The 19,660-nt window shown below is 39.5% G+C and overlaps 1 protein-coding gene across 1 annotated transcript; it reads left to right on the top strand.

The window, feature by feature from the left end:
- Window positions 1-297: 297 nt before the first annotated feature.
- On the top strand, window positions 298-17,616 carry gpd1a (glycerol-3-phosphate dehydrogenase 1a). Its single transcript, XM_026269210.1, has 8 exons — window positions 298-425; window positions 12,305-12,482; window positions 13,727-13,867; window positions 14,024-14,162; window positions 14,255-14,367; window positions 15,711-15,947; window positions 16,869-16,975; window positions 17,057-17,616. Exons 1-8 carry the CDS (start codon window positions 382-384, stop codon window positions 17,151-17,153), a joined length of 1,056 nt encoding a protein of 351 aa, XP_026124995.1. The 5' UTR covers window positions 298-381; the 3' UTR covers window positions 17,154-17,616.
- Window positions 17,617-19,660: the final 2,044 nt, after the last annotated feature.

Raw genomic sequence — 19,660 nt, 5'->3', positions numbered from 1 at the left:
ACTCTAACAGCTGTGTTGTTTTTGCTGAGAGTCAAGTTACAGCTTGGCTTTGAGTGTGTCATTATGTCCGACTGAGACTAAAGTTTGTGTCAGTGCATAAAACATGATTATGAAAACTAGTCGTGTACATACTGTGTTTATTTATTAGCACAACGTTTTACTTAGATTATTCTTTTTAACACAAAAAGTGAATCACTTGAGCCCGTAATCACACCCACCAGTTGACCATAGGCGGAGTCAACTGAGTTTTCGCCATCTAAGTGGCCAATAGCGCTCGGGGGCGTGGCTTCACGGACAAAACACTCAAGCGTGCGCTCACTGCGCGTCGGTTTGATTGACAGCTCAGAGGGACTGTAACTCAGCGAAGGAACACCGGCGAAGATGTCAAGTCCAAAAAGAGTTTGCATCGTCGGATCTGGGAACTGGTAACATTTTTCATTTTTTAGAAAAGACTGTTTGAGCTGAGGAAATTTAGGATCATATGACAGCATAATAATATTATTACATGAAACAATCCGTTAATGGAACCACATGCTCTAAACGAGTTTTAAGGTTATGACATTTGAAAGGGCATAACAGCAAATGTATTAATAGAGATGATACTGACATATACAATGTCGTTGTTGTTACACAATCTGAGATCCACTTCAGAAGTTCTGCTCAACAGCTGTGAATGCGCTTTTGGACCGATCTGAATATTTATCACTGTTTACATGAGCCATTTGTAACATTGCTGCAATGCAAAACAAGTAGGACACATGTTCCAGTCAGTCATACTGGTTAGATTCAGTAGTTATGCTCCACAAGTTACAACTAACCGATTTACAGCCATCTGGCCACATCTGTGGTTTAGTATTATGTCCATTTCTAATGTTTGAAATGTACTGACTGACAGCTGCAGAAATGTGAATAATATTCTGCTTACAATGCATGACAAACATATACTGTAGGGTTGTCTATAGGACTCTTACTGAAACTTTTAGGATTGTAATAATGTAGTTATTAGGGTGAATATGATAATTTAGAGAATTACATGAGCTTAAATCTTTGAAATGGGATACTGTTCCTTTAAAACCACCTATTTATGGTCAACTAAACAAGACTCCAAAAGCAGTAGTTTACAGTGGTGGACGAAGTACACAAATCAAGTACTTGAGTAAAAGTACAGATATAATAAAAAATTACTCCAATAAAAGTAAAAGTACTCCTTTTTCAATTTTACTCAAGTGAAAGTACAAAAGTACTAAATTTTTTATGTACTTAAGTAAAAAAGTACTGAAAGATAGATGTTTGCAATTTTATATACGCTAATTTAATTTTATATTAGCACATTTGTTTTATTTTTTATAATCCTACTGCTCAAAATACCTGGGATTTTTTCCAAAATAACCACTATATGGAGTCAAGATATATTTTTGTTGTTGATATGGACTACACTGATGAGAGTAATGTTAACTGTGAAGCTAACACTGTGATGTACCTGAGAGAAAACAGAGATGACCATCTGATTTTCACCAGTAAGAACAAAGTATTTTAAAGTTTGTTGTTTTACAGAACATCACAGTTATATATGACATGATAATAAGGCCTGAAGATTTTAAGGAAAATATAATTATATTTTCATAATGATTTTTTCCTTCTCAAACCTTGTCTGGGGTGTAAAAACACCACTGGCCAAACGGTATATATATATATATATATATATATATATATATATATATATATATATATATATATATATATATATATATATATATATATATAGGTGGTTGAATAACGTTCTTTATTATCGTCCTTAATAACAATGGGTGAAAATTTTAGAGCTCTACTGATGATTAAGTCTAGAGTGTGTCCACCTTTGTGTGTGGGTCCATGTACATGCTGAATCGACAAGTAAAAAAAAGCCTCAAGTCCAAATATTCATTTATCACCAATTAACTGTTTGACAAACACTTCCTGCTTCGATGTCTGAATTTAAAAAAATCTCAAACATGCTCCGATGTCCCGATCTGAATCAACCGAGTCGCGACCATTCTCCGAAGTGGCGATCTGAATCAACCGAGTCGCGAACAGGCTCCGAAGTGCCGATCTGAATCAACCGAGTCGCGAACAGGCTCCGAAGTGCCGATCTGAATCAACCGAGTCGCGAACAGGCTCCGAAGTGCCGATCTGTATAAACCGAGTCGCGAACATGCTCCGAAGTGCCGATCTGAATCAATCGAGTCGCGAACAGGCTCCGAAGTCCCGATCTGAATCAACCGAGTCGCGAACAGGCTCCGAAGTGCCGATCTGAATCAACAGAGTCGCGAACAGGCTCCGAAGTGCCGATCTGAATCAACCGAGTCGCGAACAGGCTCCGAAGTGCCGATCTGAATCAACGGAGTCGCGAACAGGCTCCGAAGTCCCGTCTGAATCAACCGAGTCGCGAACAGGCTCCGAAGTGCCGATCTGAATCAACAGAGTAGCGAACAGGCTCCGAATTACCGATCTGAAAACTTCGACCAAAGAATGTAAAAAAAAAAAAATAACTAAATTTCTCTAATAACTCTAATAACTCTACAAATCTATGAAAGACTCAGATCACGTGTCTAAAAATAGATCGCTATAGTAAAAGAGAAGTAATAAGAGGAGTGAAGTTTCCTACCGTTCTGCTGTGTTTGGTCCTCACGCGCGTCTGACGCTCCGCGGCGCGTCTCTGCCCCTCACACGCGCGTTTACAGCGCTAAATTAATCATCTTTGCTAATTATTATACATTTACTTCATTGTCAGCTCCAGGTACTTCATTTATTATTGTTCATTGAACTGTTTGGAACAAAAAAAGGTTGTATTTCAGTAATAATTCTAAATTATCAAAATAAAATATATAAAATAATGGTTTCTATTTTAATATCCTTTAAAATATAATCTATTTCTGTGATGTGCGCTGTATTTTCAGCATCATTCCTCCAGTCTTCAGTGTCACATGATCTTTAGAAATCATGAAAATATGATGATTTATTATTAGAACTATTAATAGTTGTGCTACCAAATATTATTTTGGAATCTGTGATCTGTGAAAGTGTTTTAAAGTTTGTGGTTTTACAGAACATCACAGTTATATATGACATGATAATAAGGCCTGAAGTTAGGAAGAACATTTTAAGGAAAATATAATTATATTTTCATAATGATTTTTTTCCTTCTCAAACCTTGTCTGTGGTGTAAAAACACCCCTGGCCAAACGGGATGCATCTCTTCCCCTCTTTGATAATTACTAGTTACCATGTTCTGAACATCACATCCTTTCTTTTGTCGCTAGATGTAATCTATATACATATATATATAGGTTGTTAGTGAGGTATTCTAGCAGGGCTAGTTCGTCAAGGGTTTTAGCCAGTAAACAGGATGGTGTATCGATCAGGACACAGGAATGAAGACGAGGAGATGTAATTTCTTCAATTAACTGTATTGAGATCCAGCAGTGTTCATCAGAACATTCCAATATCCTGCATTGTCATTATAGTCTGATAAGAAACAAATAAATCACCATTAGGTACTGATTACTATGCAACATAAATAATAAATCCACCCAAATAATACAAATCAGATGCATCAAACATAAAGATATCAATAAGCATTGCTATGTCCCTTTAAACATAATCTACTATTACATAATGAGGATATTATTTCCTTCACATAATAGCTTCACCTCCTAGATCACTGACCAGTTTACCTAAACTATATTAAAAAGGGATTTACAGAAGGAGAAATGGAGACATCCTCTGGCCAGAAAGGCTACTGCACAACAGCGTCTGCAAGTGGTCTCTTGAGCACGATATTAACTCTTCTTAATTCAATGTTATAAACGTTACAACGTAATTTAAACATCAAAAAGCTCACATCAGGTAAATTAGTATTTCCTACAGTATTTTACAGCATAAACATTGTTCTATCGCTATACATCTCACTCATCACGCTGGGCATGGTAATGCATTGTAATTCTACAGTGTAGAAACACGAACACAATGAAGTGACCACTTACTTTTTGTCATGAACTCAACACATAACTATTGGAAGCTGGATCGTTCAGAACAGATAAAGAAAACTACACAACACATGTATGTAGGCTGAACTATGCTGCTGAACTTGAACACTTTCCCAAACTCACTATAACCACACTAACTACACACTTCCTCCCCGTAATCACCGAAGAAGAGTCTTAAAGCGGCAGGCACCCAGAAACGTCAGAGCCTTTTATACAGCCGCCCCCAAATGTGCAAGCACATTTGCTTCCATTAAAGGCTCATCAGTCCGGCTGAGGGGGGCTCACCGAGGCATCATCCTCCCCCGACGGGAGAGCTGGCAACATCACCAACCGAGCTACCGGTCGTGTGTACACATGTCCTCTGATGTCCACATCAGCGGATCTAATGCATCCATCGTCGCTGCGGTGGACCTTGGTTACATGTCCAATGGGCCACAGGGCTCGAGGTAGCTGTGGGTCCACCAGCATGACAACAGCCTTATCCAGTAGTTCAGGAGAAGCGGAGTGCCATTTCTGTCTGGTCTGCAGCCCAGGGAGATATTCTCTGATGAATCTGGACCAGAATTGGTCAGCAAGAACCTGTGAATGCCTCCAGCGTCTGCGACTCAGGAGCTCCCTCTCAGGATAGACCACTTGGGGTAGAGATCCATCAGGCCGCCCCATAAGCAGACTATTTGGCGTCACAGGGTCGATATCCGCAATGTCGGCAGATACATAACCCAATGGTTTAGAGTTGAGGATTGCCTCAACTTCCAGGAGAACGGTGAGAAGGACATCTTCATGAACAGGTTGTGCCCCCACACAGGTGTAAAGTGCAGACTTGACGGAGCGTACCTCTCTCTCCCACACTCCTCCAAAGTGTGGAGCTGCTGGGGGGTTAAACTGAAACTTAATCTTCTGACACGCGAGTCGTTTCCGCAAGGTTGGCTCCATACTGGCAAAAGCCTCTCTAAGTTCCCGTTCTCCTCCTCTGAAGTTGGTCCCCTGGTCTGACCACAACTCTACAGGTGTCCCCCTTCTGGCGATGAACCGTCTTAGGGCCATCAAGTAAGCATCCGCATCCATATTTCTGAGGAGATCCAAGTGTACCGCCCTGGTTGTTAAACACTTAAATATTATTCCCCAGCGTTTCTCCTGGCGTCTGCCCATCTTGACAAACATGGGTCCAAAACAATCCACGCCAGTGGAATGGAAGGCGGGTTTGTGTAATCGGAGACGAGCAATGGGAAGGTCCGCCATTCGGGGAATGGATGGCTGAGCTCTCCAGCGCTGACATTCGGCACAAGAACGCTGATGTCTGCGAATCGCCTCCCTTCCATGGATTATCCAGAACGACCGCCGCATCTCTGCAAAGACCCGCTCCGGACCAGGATGGAGCAGGTTGTTATCAAACCTTTGGATAAGTAAGCGTGTAACTGGGTGTGAGGCATCCAGAACTACAGGGTGCAATGTCAAGTCATCTTGACCTTCCAAACGTCGTAACCGACCTCCTACTCGTATGAGGTCCGTGGATCTATCTAACTCCGGAGCCAAGGTGAGTAATCGACTCCCAGGTGAGACAGGTTTCCCAGCTGCAAGGAGTTTGTAGTCCTCTGGAAATGACTGTCGTTGGGCTCGCTGGAGAACAATCCTCTCTGCCTGTTGGTACTCTTCAGCATTAGGTGTTGAACTTGAAGGGTTTGGTCCTAGGATTTCTAGAGCAGTGGCATCTATGAGCTCCTGCCAGGTTTGGTACACCTTGTCATTCCTGCTGATTGATATTGGTGAGGTAATCGTTACTCCACAGAAGGTGGTCTTCCGGAGTTCCACATTGTCCTCAAATGGCTCAGTGCTGGGTCTTTCTGGCCAGGTGGCTGGGTTCTGAAGAAGGAAGGGAGGTCCTTGAGACCATCGGTTGGGATCTATTAGGGCCTCCAGGGTCTTCCCTCTTGTCAGATCATCAGCAGGATTATTTGCTGAGTCCACATAGCGCCAAGTGCACTTTTCTGTTAACTCCTGTATCTCAGCTATTCTGGCACCTACGAAGACCTTGTATCGGCAAGACTGGGAGTGTAGCCAGGTTAGGACTGTAGTGGAGTCTGACCACAACACAGTTCGAGCCACTGTCAAGCTTAGTTCCCTCTCAAGGACATGAGCCAGCTGTGCTGCAACCAGAGCTCCGCAAAGCTCCAGGCGTGGGATAGAATGCAGGCGTCTTGGAGCTACTCGTGAACGAGCAAGGATGAACGACAGGTGGATCTGGCCTTCCCTGTCCTCAGTTCTCATGTAGGCTACAGCTCCATAAGCCTGCTCAGACGCATCTGCGAAGATGTGCACCTCACGGGTAGCACCCTCAAGGTTGGCGTCCGCCGGAACATATGCACGTGGAAATGTGAGGAAAGGTAAGGACTCCAGTTCAGCCTCCCAGCTGGACCAGGCTTGCAGGAGTTCGGCGGGTAAGTTAGAGTCATCCCAGCCTCGCTTCTTATCCCACAGCTGCCTGATGATGAGCTTCGCTCGGGTAGAGAAAGGTAACATGTATCCCAAGGGATCGTATTGAGTAGCTAGAACTCTGTAAATGTTCCTCAGAGTTGGTACCTCGTAGGACACAGGCCTATGTTTGTAACCCAAGGAGTCGGTTGCCCAATTCCAGCTGAGACCGAGTGTTGACTCCAGAGGATTGGACTTATCCTGCGCCAGCCACAGGTCCAGGCTTTCAGATCTGGCCTCTTGAGGCAAATGACTCAGGACATCTGGATTGTTGCAAGCCCATTGACGCAACTCAAATCCTGCAGAAATCAGAAGATCCCTGAGGCGATCCACCAGCAGTTTAGCTTCACTCTGTGTACTCACGCTCTGCAGGCAGTTATCTACGTAAAAGCAGTTCTCAACCGAGAATCTCAGGTCATCGTCCGGCTGGCAGTGGTCAACAACATGGCGCTGCAGGGCGTATATCGCACAGCACGGGCTACAGGTTGTGCCGAAAGGCAAAACTTGCCACTCAAATGTTCTTGGGGTTTCTTCTACCTTCAGGTCCCGCCACAGGAACCTTAGAAGTTGGCGATCTTCAGGGATGAGGCGGACTTGATGAAACATCCCCTTGATGTCTCCACTAACAGCTATGGGACGTTCACGAAATCTCAATAAGACTCCCAGCAAGGGGGCACCAAGGGTAGGGCCAGGTAGCAGGTACTGGTTCAGGGTCTGCCCGAGGTACTGGTGAGAACAGTTAAAGACCAGGCGGTTCTTTCCGTTGTGGCTGACGAGATGATGTGAGATGTACCATCCTTCTTTGGTAGAGGTCTCCTCAGTGACTTCCCTCACAGCACCCGTTTCTATGAGCTTCTGCATTTCCATCTTGTACGCATCTGCTAATTTAGGGTCCTTTAAGAGTCGCCTCTCAGTACTACGTAACATGGGCATAACTGACTCCTTTGGCGAGTGCAAAGGTGGCATGCTTGGATGGCGCAGCAATGGTGTGGCGTACCTAAGAATTCCATCTACATTAGTACGGACCGTCTTGGCTTCAAGCAATGCTACAGCCTGCTGATCCAGCTTCGACCGCGTCACCTCTCTTTCATGTCGGTAAGGTACAGTGTCTACTTGCCAGAGCCTCTCAACATGCTTGTAAAGCTCATCCATTGGTGGCGCAGATGACGTAAACAGACACTGTGCAGGTTGGATTGGCCGCCCCCTGAATGGGGTAGGGCCTTGAAGAGTCCACCCGAGCCTGGTACAGACTGCGGCTGGGCCACCTGGTGGACCAAGCCTGACTGGTTCGACAGGTGTTATCAGCTGAGGGTTGTCAGAGCCTACAAGGAGTGTAGGTTGAGCATCTCTTAAGGCAGGTAGGGGAATGCCACTTAGGTATTTGTATTTCCTCTTCAGACGGTCAATGGGGTAAGTGTGCTGTGCTAGGCTGAGGCGGCCAGCCGTGAAGGCACCATTGATCTTATAGCTGGTGTGAGGGTTTGCGGCTGGTGAGACATGGAAAGACACCGTGTGGCCATGGAGGATCTGGATGTCCTGTCGGACTGTACGCAAAGGAAGCGCTTCAGGAGTGCCCTTTATGCCAAGAAACTTAGCTGCTGCTGGCAACAACATGGTCCTCTCTGACCCATCATCAAGGATCGCAAAGGTATCAAGGGTTCGGTCCTCATAATGTACAAGCACAGGGACGACCTTTAACATGACTCGATTCCCGGCTCCAGGTCTGTCCAGATAGAGCGAGTCAGCCGCAGAGCTGGTTAAGCAGCTCTCTTCTTTAACAGCTACATCTTTATTGCCCCTCTCTGCTCTTGTATTTATCTCATGAAGAGCCAGTAAGTGTTTTCCCTGACAGATGTTGCAAGGTTTCTTCAATGTGCACTGAGCGGCTTGGTGAGTTCGTGCACAACGCCAACACCGCTTGTTAACCCGTATCCACTCTCTAAGCTGATCTTTGGAGAGTTTGGTGACTGCACTGCATTGACTAAGATAATGCTCAGTACTCTCACAGTAGGCACAGTAAGCTTTACTCTTGACCCCTCTGCTGGTTGAACTCTCTTTTTGGTACAAAGATGCTGTCTCTCTTGACTCACCAGCTCCATGTAGGACGGTCACTGTTTGTCTTCCAGGACGACCTTCAGTCTTCAAATTCTGCCTTTCCTTTATGCTGCGTCCAGTAGCCTGACTGTCGAAGCCCTGACACCATGATTCATAGCGGAGCCATTCTGCCAAATCATGTAGCGTGTGGGTCGCCCCTAACTGCTTGAACTGATGTCGACGGAAATCAGCTCGCTGTTCCGGAGGGAGCTTACTCAGCAGACGAGCAACATGTGAGCCACAGTTGAGTTCAATTTCCCCTTCAGGACCTAGAGTCCGCAACAAGCCCACTAAAGATTGTATCTGAAGAGAGAACTTCTGGAATGCCATAGTATCACCACGCCTTACTTCGGGGGTTTCTAGAACACTTGCTATCTTCTTTAAGGCAAGTTGATGAGGATGACCAAATTTGTCATGGAGGGCTGACATAGTGTCACTATAGGGGTTGGGTGAGTTTAGATAAGCATCAGCTATAAGCTGATCATAAATCATCATAAAATGATCCACAAGTATTTGATACTTGAAGAGTTCTGTAGCATTAGATGGGAGTAGGTTTTCTAGAGCTATGCGAAGCCGCGCAAATTCACTGGGATCCGGGTGAATGAACTTTGGGATTGTGGGTTGGGGCCCTCGATACACTTGTTCATTCCCTGGCGGCTGCATCAACTGATTAGGTGGTGGCATGCCATGTACCGCTCCAGTGGCTGCTAATGGATGGTAGGTTCGGGCAGGCGCTGATTGCATCACAGGTGCATGAGCTGGGGCAGGCTGTGTGAGCAACTGAGAGGGTCGTGTAGAGAGGTATGGTGATATCCCTTTATCGGTAGTAGGAGCGGGATACTGAGGAGGCAGTGGAGGCTTACAAGGCCTACATACTCTAGCTTCAGGGGAAAGATAGTGATGTCTATTGTCTAGCTCTTGTTCATCAACCCTGAGATTGCACATCCCTCTTGACACGTTCTCTTCAGGTTCAGGCCAGGGTGGAGGATCAGGCCAGTCCTCCTGCTCCATTTCCTTTGAGTGTGCTGCAACAGCGAAACTCCTTGAGGCTACAGCATCAGCTTGTGGAGACGTGGGATTACTATAGTTTGAGGTTGAACTACTAACTTGGGCCAGGTCTGCTCTCAGTGAGCGGGCTACCTCCAGTAGCTCTTTCATCTCGCGCCGTGCTTCATTGAGTTCCTTTATGCCGGTTTGAAAGGCCTGTTGTGTTTGGAGCAGTTTAGTATTCTCCTCTCGAATAGCTCGGATTTCCTCAGAAAAACGAGATTCCAAATATGGGCTCTGATGGGATGAGGGTGTCCGCGCAGGCTGGCTAAGCCCATCCAAATCCCTCCTCTGGCTGTGGTCTGGGGCTAGCTGAGGAAACTCAGGGTGAGCAGCATTCCCAGAGAAGCCACTAGAGTGAGGGTAGGCTGTTTGGAAAGGGAACGCCCTCCTATCCAAGGCAGGGGATGAGAGGCCCCATTGGTGCTGATCACGATGACTATATCCCATATAGTCCACTTCAAAGTCCTGAAGTCTGACAGGTCGACGTATTTGACGTTTAGGTCTCACATCAGGATACATCTCTTCATCTGACTCCATCCTGAATACTGCTATCCGGCTCGAAGGACCAATGTTAGTGAGGTATTCTAGCAGGGCTAGTTCGTCAAGGGTTTTAGCCAGTAAACAGGATGGTGTATCGATCAGGACACAGGAATGAAGACGAGGAGATGTAATTTCTTCAATTAACTGTATTGAGATCCAGCAGTGTTCATCAGAACATTCCAATATCCTGCATTGTCATTATAGTCTGATAAGAAACAAATAAATCACCATTAGGTACTGATTACTATGCAACATAAATAATAAATCCACCCAAATAATACAAATCAGATGCATCAAACATAAAGATATCAATAAGCATTGCTATGTCCCTTTAAACATAATCTACTATTACATAATGAGGATATTATTTCCTTCACATAATAGCTTCACCTCCTAGATCACTGACCAGTTTACCTAAACTATATTAAAAAGGGATTTACAGAAGGAGAAATGGAGACATCCTCTGGCCAGAAAGGCTACTGCACAACAGCGTCTGCAAGTGGTCTCTTGAGCACGATATTAACTCTTCTTAATTCAATGTTATAAACGTTACAACGTAATTTAAACATCAAAAAGCTCACATCAGGTAAATTAGTATTTCCTACAGTATTTTACAGCATAAACATTGTTCTATCGCTATACATCTCACTCATCACGCTGGGCATGGTAATGCATTGTAATTCTACAGTGTAGAAACACGAACACAATGAAGTGACCACTTACTTTTTGTCATGAACTCAACACATAACTATTGGAAGCTGGATCGTTCAGAACAGATAAAGAAAACTACACAACACATGTATGTAGGCTGAACTATGCTGCTGAACTTGAACACTTTCCCAAACTCACTATAACCACACTAACTACACACTTCCTCCCCGTAATCACCGAAGAAGAGTCTTAAAGCGGCAGGCACCCAGAAACGTCAGAGCCTTTTATACATAGGTGGTTGAATAAAAATATTTGGACATTATTTATAAAAATTACCTCAAGTTAGCATGAGTTGCATGCATGAGTTATTTTATTTAATCTGTGTTAGTTTAAGGTTATTTTATTTTATTTTTTAACCTAAAACACAGAGACGCTGATTGATGTGTCTGCATGTCAGCATTTCAGTGGGCTTAAACAGATCACTCTTTACAGCGGATTTAGTTCCCAAACAACTGACAATTTTGACCTAAATATGATTTTCAGTTACAATAATTAATCCTAAATTTCGACATTAATAATTTAGCAACATCAGACGCACGCGCGCTCACAAGCTCTCCCGGTTCTTACTTCTGGTGACTCGCACTAAACGGTTCATTTGAATCAGTGAGTGGTCGACTCCAGAACAGCTGCAATCGGATCATTCTAATTCGTAAACGATTCGTAAACGGTGCGATTCGCGATCCGATTAAAGTTTATTTTGAAAAGACTCAGTTCGTTCATGATGAATCAGACACCGCTTCTGCGTGTCGGAGCACGTGATATATTATAGGGAGTAACGATATGTTTTATGAAATGTAGTGAAGTTAAAAGTACGATCTTATGCTTTGGAATGTAGTGAAGTAAAAGTAAAAGTTACTCAAAATAAAACTACTCCAGTAAAGTACTGATACTTGAAAAATGTACTTAAGTACAGTAACGAAGTAAAGCTACTCCGTACTGTCCACCACTGGTAGTTTATGTAACAACAATACAAATTTAATTTAAAGAGTCATATTGGATTTTTTTTATAAACTCTCTGAATGCATAGACAGTGGAAATCTTTCTAGTTAAATCTAAATTCTGTTTTCACACATTACCAACACAAAATAGTTAGTTTCCCTAAACAGTACTGCAAAATGGATATTTTGCTCTAGTTGATCTTAGTTTGGGATCAAAATGACACAAACCAAAACTGAGACTAGTTAACCCCTGCTGTTACTAGAGTAGACTGACCGTCTGATCTTACACAACAGGCTTTGATCACTACCATCACTGTCCCTTGGAATGCAAACATACATTCGGTGCAAGACCCCGGGGGTTGTAATGAGAGTAAAGTCATTGGTTACATTTCACCCAACAGTGTGCACTCACAATATTGTAATATTGCATGCAACCTTTCACACAATTAACTTTCTCGATTTCTCTCTTGTCCACAGGGGTTCTGCTATTGCTAAGATAGTTGGCACAAATGCAAGGAATAATTCAAAGTTTGACTCCACGGTTAACATGTGGGTGTTTGAAGAGACGGTGAATGGACGTAAACTCACAGAGATCATAAACACAGACCACGAGAACGTCAAGTATTTGCCTGGACACAAGCTTCCGGAGAATGTTGTAAGAAACTTACATCTTACACTTGATCATCATTTATTATAAATAAATATAAATAATAAAATGTTTACATTTATTAAATAATGTCTAATAAAATAAAATAATTATATTATAAAATAATCAAATAAAACATTCTATTATAAAAATAAAACAATAGTTTTACTTACTTATATAATCAAATTGAAAATAAAGTTTGTAAGAAAGTGTTTATGTGAATAAATTACCATTTTAAATCATATTTATTTATATTATTAATGTAGCAAATAGCAGAAAAAACATATATACTTTTATACTGAATGTATAATTGTTTATTTTATATCAGTTATTATATATAACTGATAACATATATATTATATTGAATTTGTATATATTATATTTAATTTTAGTATAATAAAAATCTATAAATAATAATTAATAACTGATGTAAGTTCTAATCATATATATTTAGAAGCAAATATGGGAACATTATTCTGCATAAAATGTATAAAAATAAATAAATAATACATTATTTATTTTTATATATTATTTTAATAAAAAGGTACTTGTTTTATTAGAATACTTAAATATATAGTTTCTTATATACATAAATAATAAAATAATATTGTATAAATGTGTATATATATATATATATATATATACATATAAAATATTCATTATTAATATAATTAATCTAACTAATAATATTATTTAATACATTATAGTGTATCATAAAAATACTCACTACATACATGCTTATTTTTTACATTGTTATGTAAAATAATAAAATGAAATATATATATTCAGCCACAAGTTTCAACCACACAAACAGATATTTCAAGTTTTGCCTGGGAAATTGTTATAACAGCAAATAGTTGCTCTGCTATAGAGGAAGTTACACAGAATACAGAAGTCTGGAAAAGAGTGCTGAGCTTATAAGAAGCTGACGAAGCTGCATGTGGATTCTCCATCATTATAACCTATAGTTAAAATGCTTGAGAGTCAGCCAAAATGCTTCAGCCTAACTACTAGAGGACTGGGCTAGAGGCCTAGAAAACCATTGGCAGATGCAACAGAGACATGGTACAGTAACCAAAAGGATTTGATGTGGACCCAAACTCAGCCAATATGTCAGTCTCACGAAGCAGAACACCTTACTTTAGGTGCAACCTATCCTACAGTGAATGTATGAGTGCATGCATGTTTCTCCATGTTTCATCATGCAGTATCAAACAGATTCTTCTCTCTATTCCCCTCTCTCTCGCTCACAGGTGGCGGTGCCAGATCTGCTCGACGCTGCCAAGGACGCAGATATTCTGCTCTTTGTGATTCCACATCAGTTCATCGGCCGCGTCTGTGACACCATGAAGGGCAAAATCAAACCAGACGCGCTGGGAATGTCACTCATCAAGGTCCCGTACACTCGTGAATATATGCACCGTGTGCCTTTTTCTCTCTTACTCATCAGTCTTTAGTAGGAGAAAAAGAGGAAAGTTGCTTTCTAAGATCACAAGACTGTCACATTAGGCACGGATAACAAACGATGACTCTGCATGTGGTCGGTTTAGGGGGTGGATGAAGGCCCAGACGGACTGAAGCTGATCTCAGAGGTAATTCGTGAGAAGCTGGGCATCAACATGAGCGTGTTGATGGGAGCAAATATCGCCAATGAAGTAGCGGATGAGAAATTCTGTGAAACCACAATTGGTGAGGCTGATGAAAAGCCGTGTGAATATGTCAGATTAGTCTGTTTTTGTGTTTCCGGTGATTTATATGCATTTGTGTTTTATGTTTGTCAGGCTGCAGGGATCAAGCTCAAGGGGCATTGCTTAAGGAACTCATGCAGACGCATCACTTCCGGGTCACGGTCGTGCAGGAAACAGATGTGGTTGAGATCTGTGGTGCTCTGAAGGTTTGTGCATTCACACTTCTTTATTTTACCCCCTCACAAAATAGTCAGAGCAGTGGCTGTGTAAACAGTTCACATGGGTGACATTCAGTTCAGTCTGTTTTTAGCTTGACATTGCAGTGTTGCAGTGATAAAACTGGTCTGTCTTAATTCGGCAAGCTGTCAGTTTTACAGTCTATTAACTTTCTGGTTATTGTTTGAAGCATGATCAAATTGAAAATTCCAAATTATTTGACTGTTAAATTAGCAGTCTTGTTATTATAATCTAAAACTAAAGTAAATAAAGTTGAAATTATATATATGTATATATGGAAATAATATTGTATTATTTATATTATAAGTATATTTATATTAGTATAAGTATATAGCTAAATAGAAATATTAAAAACTAATCAAATTTAAAGCTAATTCAAAATATAAATAAATAATATCGTAATACATAAATAATTCTCAAGTAATACTGTCACTAACAAAGTTATAATGTCAAATATTGCTTGAAAAATGTGCTTGTGCTAGCTTTCTTTAAATACATTCTGATTAAATTTTAACAATGTAATTTATGTTTTATATTTTACATTTTTATATATTATTTATTCATTTCTATGATACATATGATACATAGCATATTTCAAGCTTAAAGTATATTTTAATTTATTTCAGCTAACATTTACTTATTATTTTTTGTGATTTTTATTATTTTCATATTGTTTTAATATTAGATAACAATAATAACTGTTTCAGTTGTTTAGGCTTAAGTGTCCAAATATTGTATTGTGTTTGTTTTTATTAATTATATATATATACACTCTATTATTTATTTATTTATTTATTTATCATTTATTAGTGTTCCTGTAGCTCAATTGGTATAGCACTGTGTTACGAAGCGCAAGGTTGGGGGTTTGATTCCCCGGGAAGACATGATATGTAAAAATTGATAGTCTGAATGCACTGTAAGTCGCTTTGGATAAAAGCATCTGCTAAATTTATTATTTTCTAAATTAATATTTTGTATTTAAAGGTCATATTTTGCCTTTCAGGGGAATTTTGGGTAAATATAAATAAATGTCCAAAGCAACTAATAATGCATTCAGTGTAGACATTTTCAGACATTCATTCATTCCCTGGAAATCAAATAAATGGCTTTGCTGTTTGAGCTAGAAAACACTGCTTCTGAAGTTTGTTTGGTTGCAGAGTCAAAAGAACAGATTGTTCTTTCATTAATGAACGTCATCATTTACTGATCATAATGTCAGCTGACTGGAGCCAAAGAACACAAGCACCATAAAATATAGTATCATGGGATCTTTCCAAACATCACATTTAGTCCCTCTGTGTCTTTTCTACAGAACATAGTGGCAGTAGGAGCAGGTTTCTGTGACGGCTTGGGTTTTGGGGACAACACGAAGGCTGCGGTGATCAGACTGGGTCTCATGGAGATGATCAGCTTTGCTCGGTTGTTCTGTACCACCGGCTCGGTCTCTACTGCAACTTTCCTGGAGAGCTGTGGCGTCGCTGATCTCATTACTACATGCTACGGAGGACGGAACCGGAAAGTGGCAGAGGCTTTTGCCAAGACCAGCAAGGTGTGACGCCAAAACCTAAAGACAATTCACCCAGAAATTAAAAATAGCATTTAATTTTTTAGCAGCATAAGGATATGTGCAACATATATGACTCAAGCTCTGTATTTCAAGCTATATACAATATACGTACAATAGCTTTGTGTCAGAAAATATTTTTGGAAATCTTCCCAAATGCATTTGTCAAATTTTATGTATACAGTGCAGGATAACACTGAATCGTAAAGTCAAACAGTAAAAAAAAAAAGACATTTGGGTAAATTGAAATAAAGTAAATGTGAAATAATATATATATATATATATTAGTTCATTGCCAAGACAGCATTTTAATTTAGTTAAAATTGATGTGCTAAAATACCAAAAAAATATGTAAAACAAATATTTAATAAAATAAAATGCACAAAACAATTACTAAAACTTCAACTAAAATGATAAAAAAATATTTCAGAATATGAATAAAAACATTCAGAATATTGATAAAAACTATAATATTATCTCATTAACACTGTCATAATCAGACTTTTTTACACAATTTGACTTTTCTCATTTTTATTTAATTTTTTTAAACTTTGGGGTGAAATCTGTAGAAAGGATAAATATAATAAAGTATAATATAAAGTGTGCTGAACTGATGCAATGTGTATTGTCAAGTTGCCAAGTATCAAGTATTAAATATATGAGACCAGAAAAGAGAGAGGGATGTAAAACATTTTATCTTCGCCCAAAAATATAATATTTCAATTCCATTTTCAGTTGAGCATGATTTATGGGCAGGACAAAAAGGGTACATTTTGCAATATGTCGTGTGCAAAACAGGTCACATAACATGCATAATAAGACAAAATAACTAAAGAGCAAATAAAGTAAATCAGTTTTTTCAATATATATAGATAGAGCGTAATCCTTCGGTTCTCTGTGTTTCAGTCTCTTGAAGAGCTTGAAAAGGAAATGTTGAACGGTCAGAAGCTTCAGGGTCCAGCCACGGCCGTTGAAGTTCACACCATCCTTAAAAACAAAGGTGTGCTGGACAGGTAAGACTCAAACTGTCATCACAGATCCAAACCTTGTGTGCACCAGACCAAACATATTCAAGACACGTTCTCTTCACACAGATTTCCTCTTTTTAATGCTGTGTACGGGATCTGTTACGAGGGTCGACCTGTTACTGAGTTCATCCACTGCCTGCAGAATCATCCAGAACATCAGTGAAAGAAGAACAGAGCTGCAATACCGAGTATGTGTGAGTGTTTGTGTGCAGTATGTAAGCATGTGTGCACTGCTGAACAGAATAGCATTGCTCTTGTTATAAATACCTCTTAAATAGATAATACTTCCTTAACCAACAGCATGTCAGTCTCAAGTCTTAAGAATGTCCAAAATCACACACGGTCGCTCTCTCAGGTTTTGTCATAGCTGCTGCTCATTTTTAATGAATCCGTCCCGCAGCTGTGTACTTTCAGCCACTTTATTCTAGAGAAAAGCCTTAAATGTCAGACTGAGCGCTCCTCTTTGAGTGCCACTAAAGCTGTTACCCTCCATTCAGAGTGAAGCGGTTCTGAGTCGCACTGAACTTAATGTTCTTAATATGTAATGTGAAATAAATCACTGTATCTGTGAGCTCCAGCTGTCTAGACATGGTTTTGTGAAATAAATAGAATTTTTTGGGGTTGTACAGTATGCGTAATAACTAGACATGACATTCTGGATGATTTACAGTGGCCCCTAAAGGAATTTGAACACTTATGACACAATAAAAAATGAATGAAATATGAATCTTAAGCAACTGATTTCTCACAAACTTCTTTTGTGATTTAAAAAAAATATGTTTTTCCTATAAAAATGTTACTTTAAAATATTAAGATTTAGTTACAAATGCAAAGAGATTAATTCTTGTTGGGGCCACTGTATAAAACTGTAAAAAAAAAAAAAAAAAAAAAAAAAAAAAGCCACTAGGGGGAGTCACTTTTTCTTTTGGTCTACTCTAAGGAATACAATATGCATTTCTTGAAGCATGCATCTATAAAAACAAAATATTTTTATGCAGATATATATGCATGTGTTTAAACTTTTTGGTTTCAACTCAAAAACATCTTCACTGATGTCATTATACTTCAGACTGGAAAAAAATTAAATAAAAATTACCAGTATGTTAATAAAGTCCATATGACACAATCATATGACAATGTTTTTGTTGCTTTTTGGCCAAAATATATGAAGGAAATATGTTTCAAAGCATAATAAATTGTTTCTTAAAATGTAAAATGATTGTAGTTTTAGTTCAAATGCCCAAATTTATTAGAAAATGCATTGCAAAAATGAAAAAAAAAGTACATTTACAATGTTAATATCAATTATTGTGTTCATACAAAATGTCTTTTAAAATAAATTTGGATATTTCCACTGTAAAAAAAGGTAAAAAAAAAAATAAAAATTTACCATAAAGAAAACAAACTAAAAGTTAATTTGTTAAAATGTTTTTAATATTTTATTTTTAATATATTATTTATATTATTAATGTTTATTTGGCCATTGTGTAAATTTGTAAATATATTTAAAAACTATATATAAATGCATTTAAAAACTAAAATATCCTAAATAGTTTTTTTGCTGTATTGGCATGCACATTTATGAACTGAACTTACTTTAGCTCGGTCATAAGCGGACGGTCCTGCATTCATTTGACCAGTCGTGGTACGGAGGAGTCAGTCATTACGTTGTTCTTCAGGATCAGAGTCGATAAAGTGCTACAGTCATCAACAGATTCACATCTATAACTCCTGGACACAAGAGTCTGTGAGCGACACCATCTCCAGTCTGAAGAAACAAGACCAGACGGGGACAATTCAACCATCAGGTGCAGTTCAGTGTTTAAAACTCAAATACCACTGACTTCTATGGTCAAATGAAACTAAAAAAAGAGCTTTTTAGCAGCAAACACTCGAGATGGGTTTGGTGCACACACTAATAAAAAAGTACCTCATGTGTACAATGAAATATACTGCTATAATACTCAACTGATATCAGATACATGGCATCATGGATTCATTTACAGATAAAAAATGAAAAACTTACTGTCTATTCTCGAAATCTTATAATGGACCATGGTTGGATCTTCCAACAGGACAATAATCCACAAACAAACATCAAAACCAAAACAAAAATGGGTAACAGAGAACGAAACCAATCTTTTGTCATGGCCAACCCAGTCCCCTGACATGAACCTTGTAGAAAATGAGTGGAGTGAACTGAAGAGAAGAAGCACCAACATGCGTCATCTGTGCTGTGAATCTGAAGGGACTGGACTGATTCTGGATGAAGGAATGGTCTCTGATCTCGTCAGATGTTCTCCAAACGTATCAGGCATTATAGGTGAAGATTCAGAGCTGTTATCTTGGCAAAATGAAGTTGCAAAAAGAATTGTATAAAGGGTATGATTAATTGTTGCTAATGTGTATTAGAGAAAAACATTTATTTCGGTTGCACTTTATTTTACAGTATGTGTACTAACATGTACTTATAGTGAACTTACAGTGTATTTATCTAAGAAAGTTCTGGTAATACAAGGTAACTACATGGGGTAGGGTTAGGTTTAGGGGTAGGTTCAGGGTTAGTACCTAGTTATTACATAGTTATTGTAATTACTATAATAAGTACATACATAGTATGTACTTGAGGAACAGGACTGTAAAATAAAGTGCTACCAACATTTCATAAAA

This window comes from Carassius auratus, chromosome 8 (assembly GCF_003368295.1).
Source record: "Carassius auratus strain Wakin chromosome 8, ASM336829v1, whole genome shotgun sequence".
Classification (NCBI taxonomy): Eukaryota; Metazoa; Chordata; class Actinopteri; order Cypriniformes; family Cyprinidae; genus Carassius; species Carassius auratus.
Note: the sequence above shows the minus strand (reverse complement) of the source record. Positions and strands in the feature narration are given on the sequence as shown.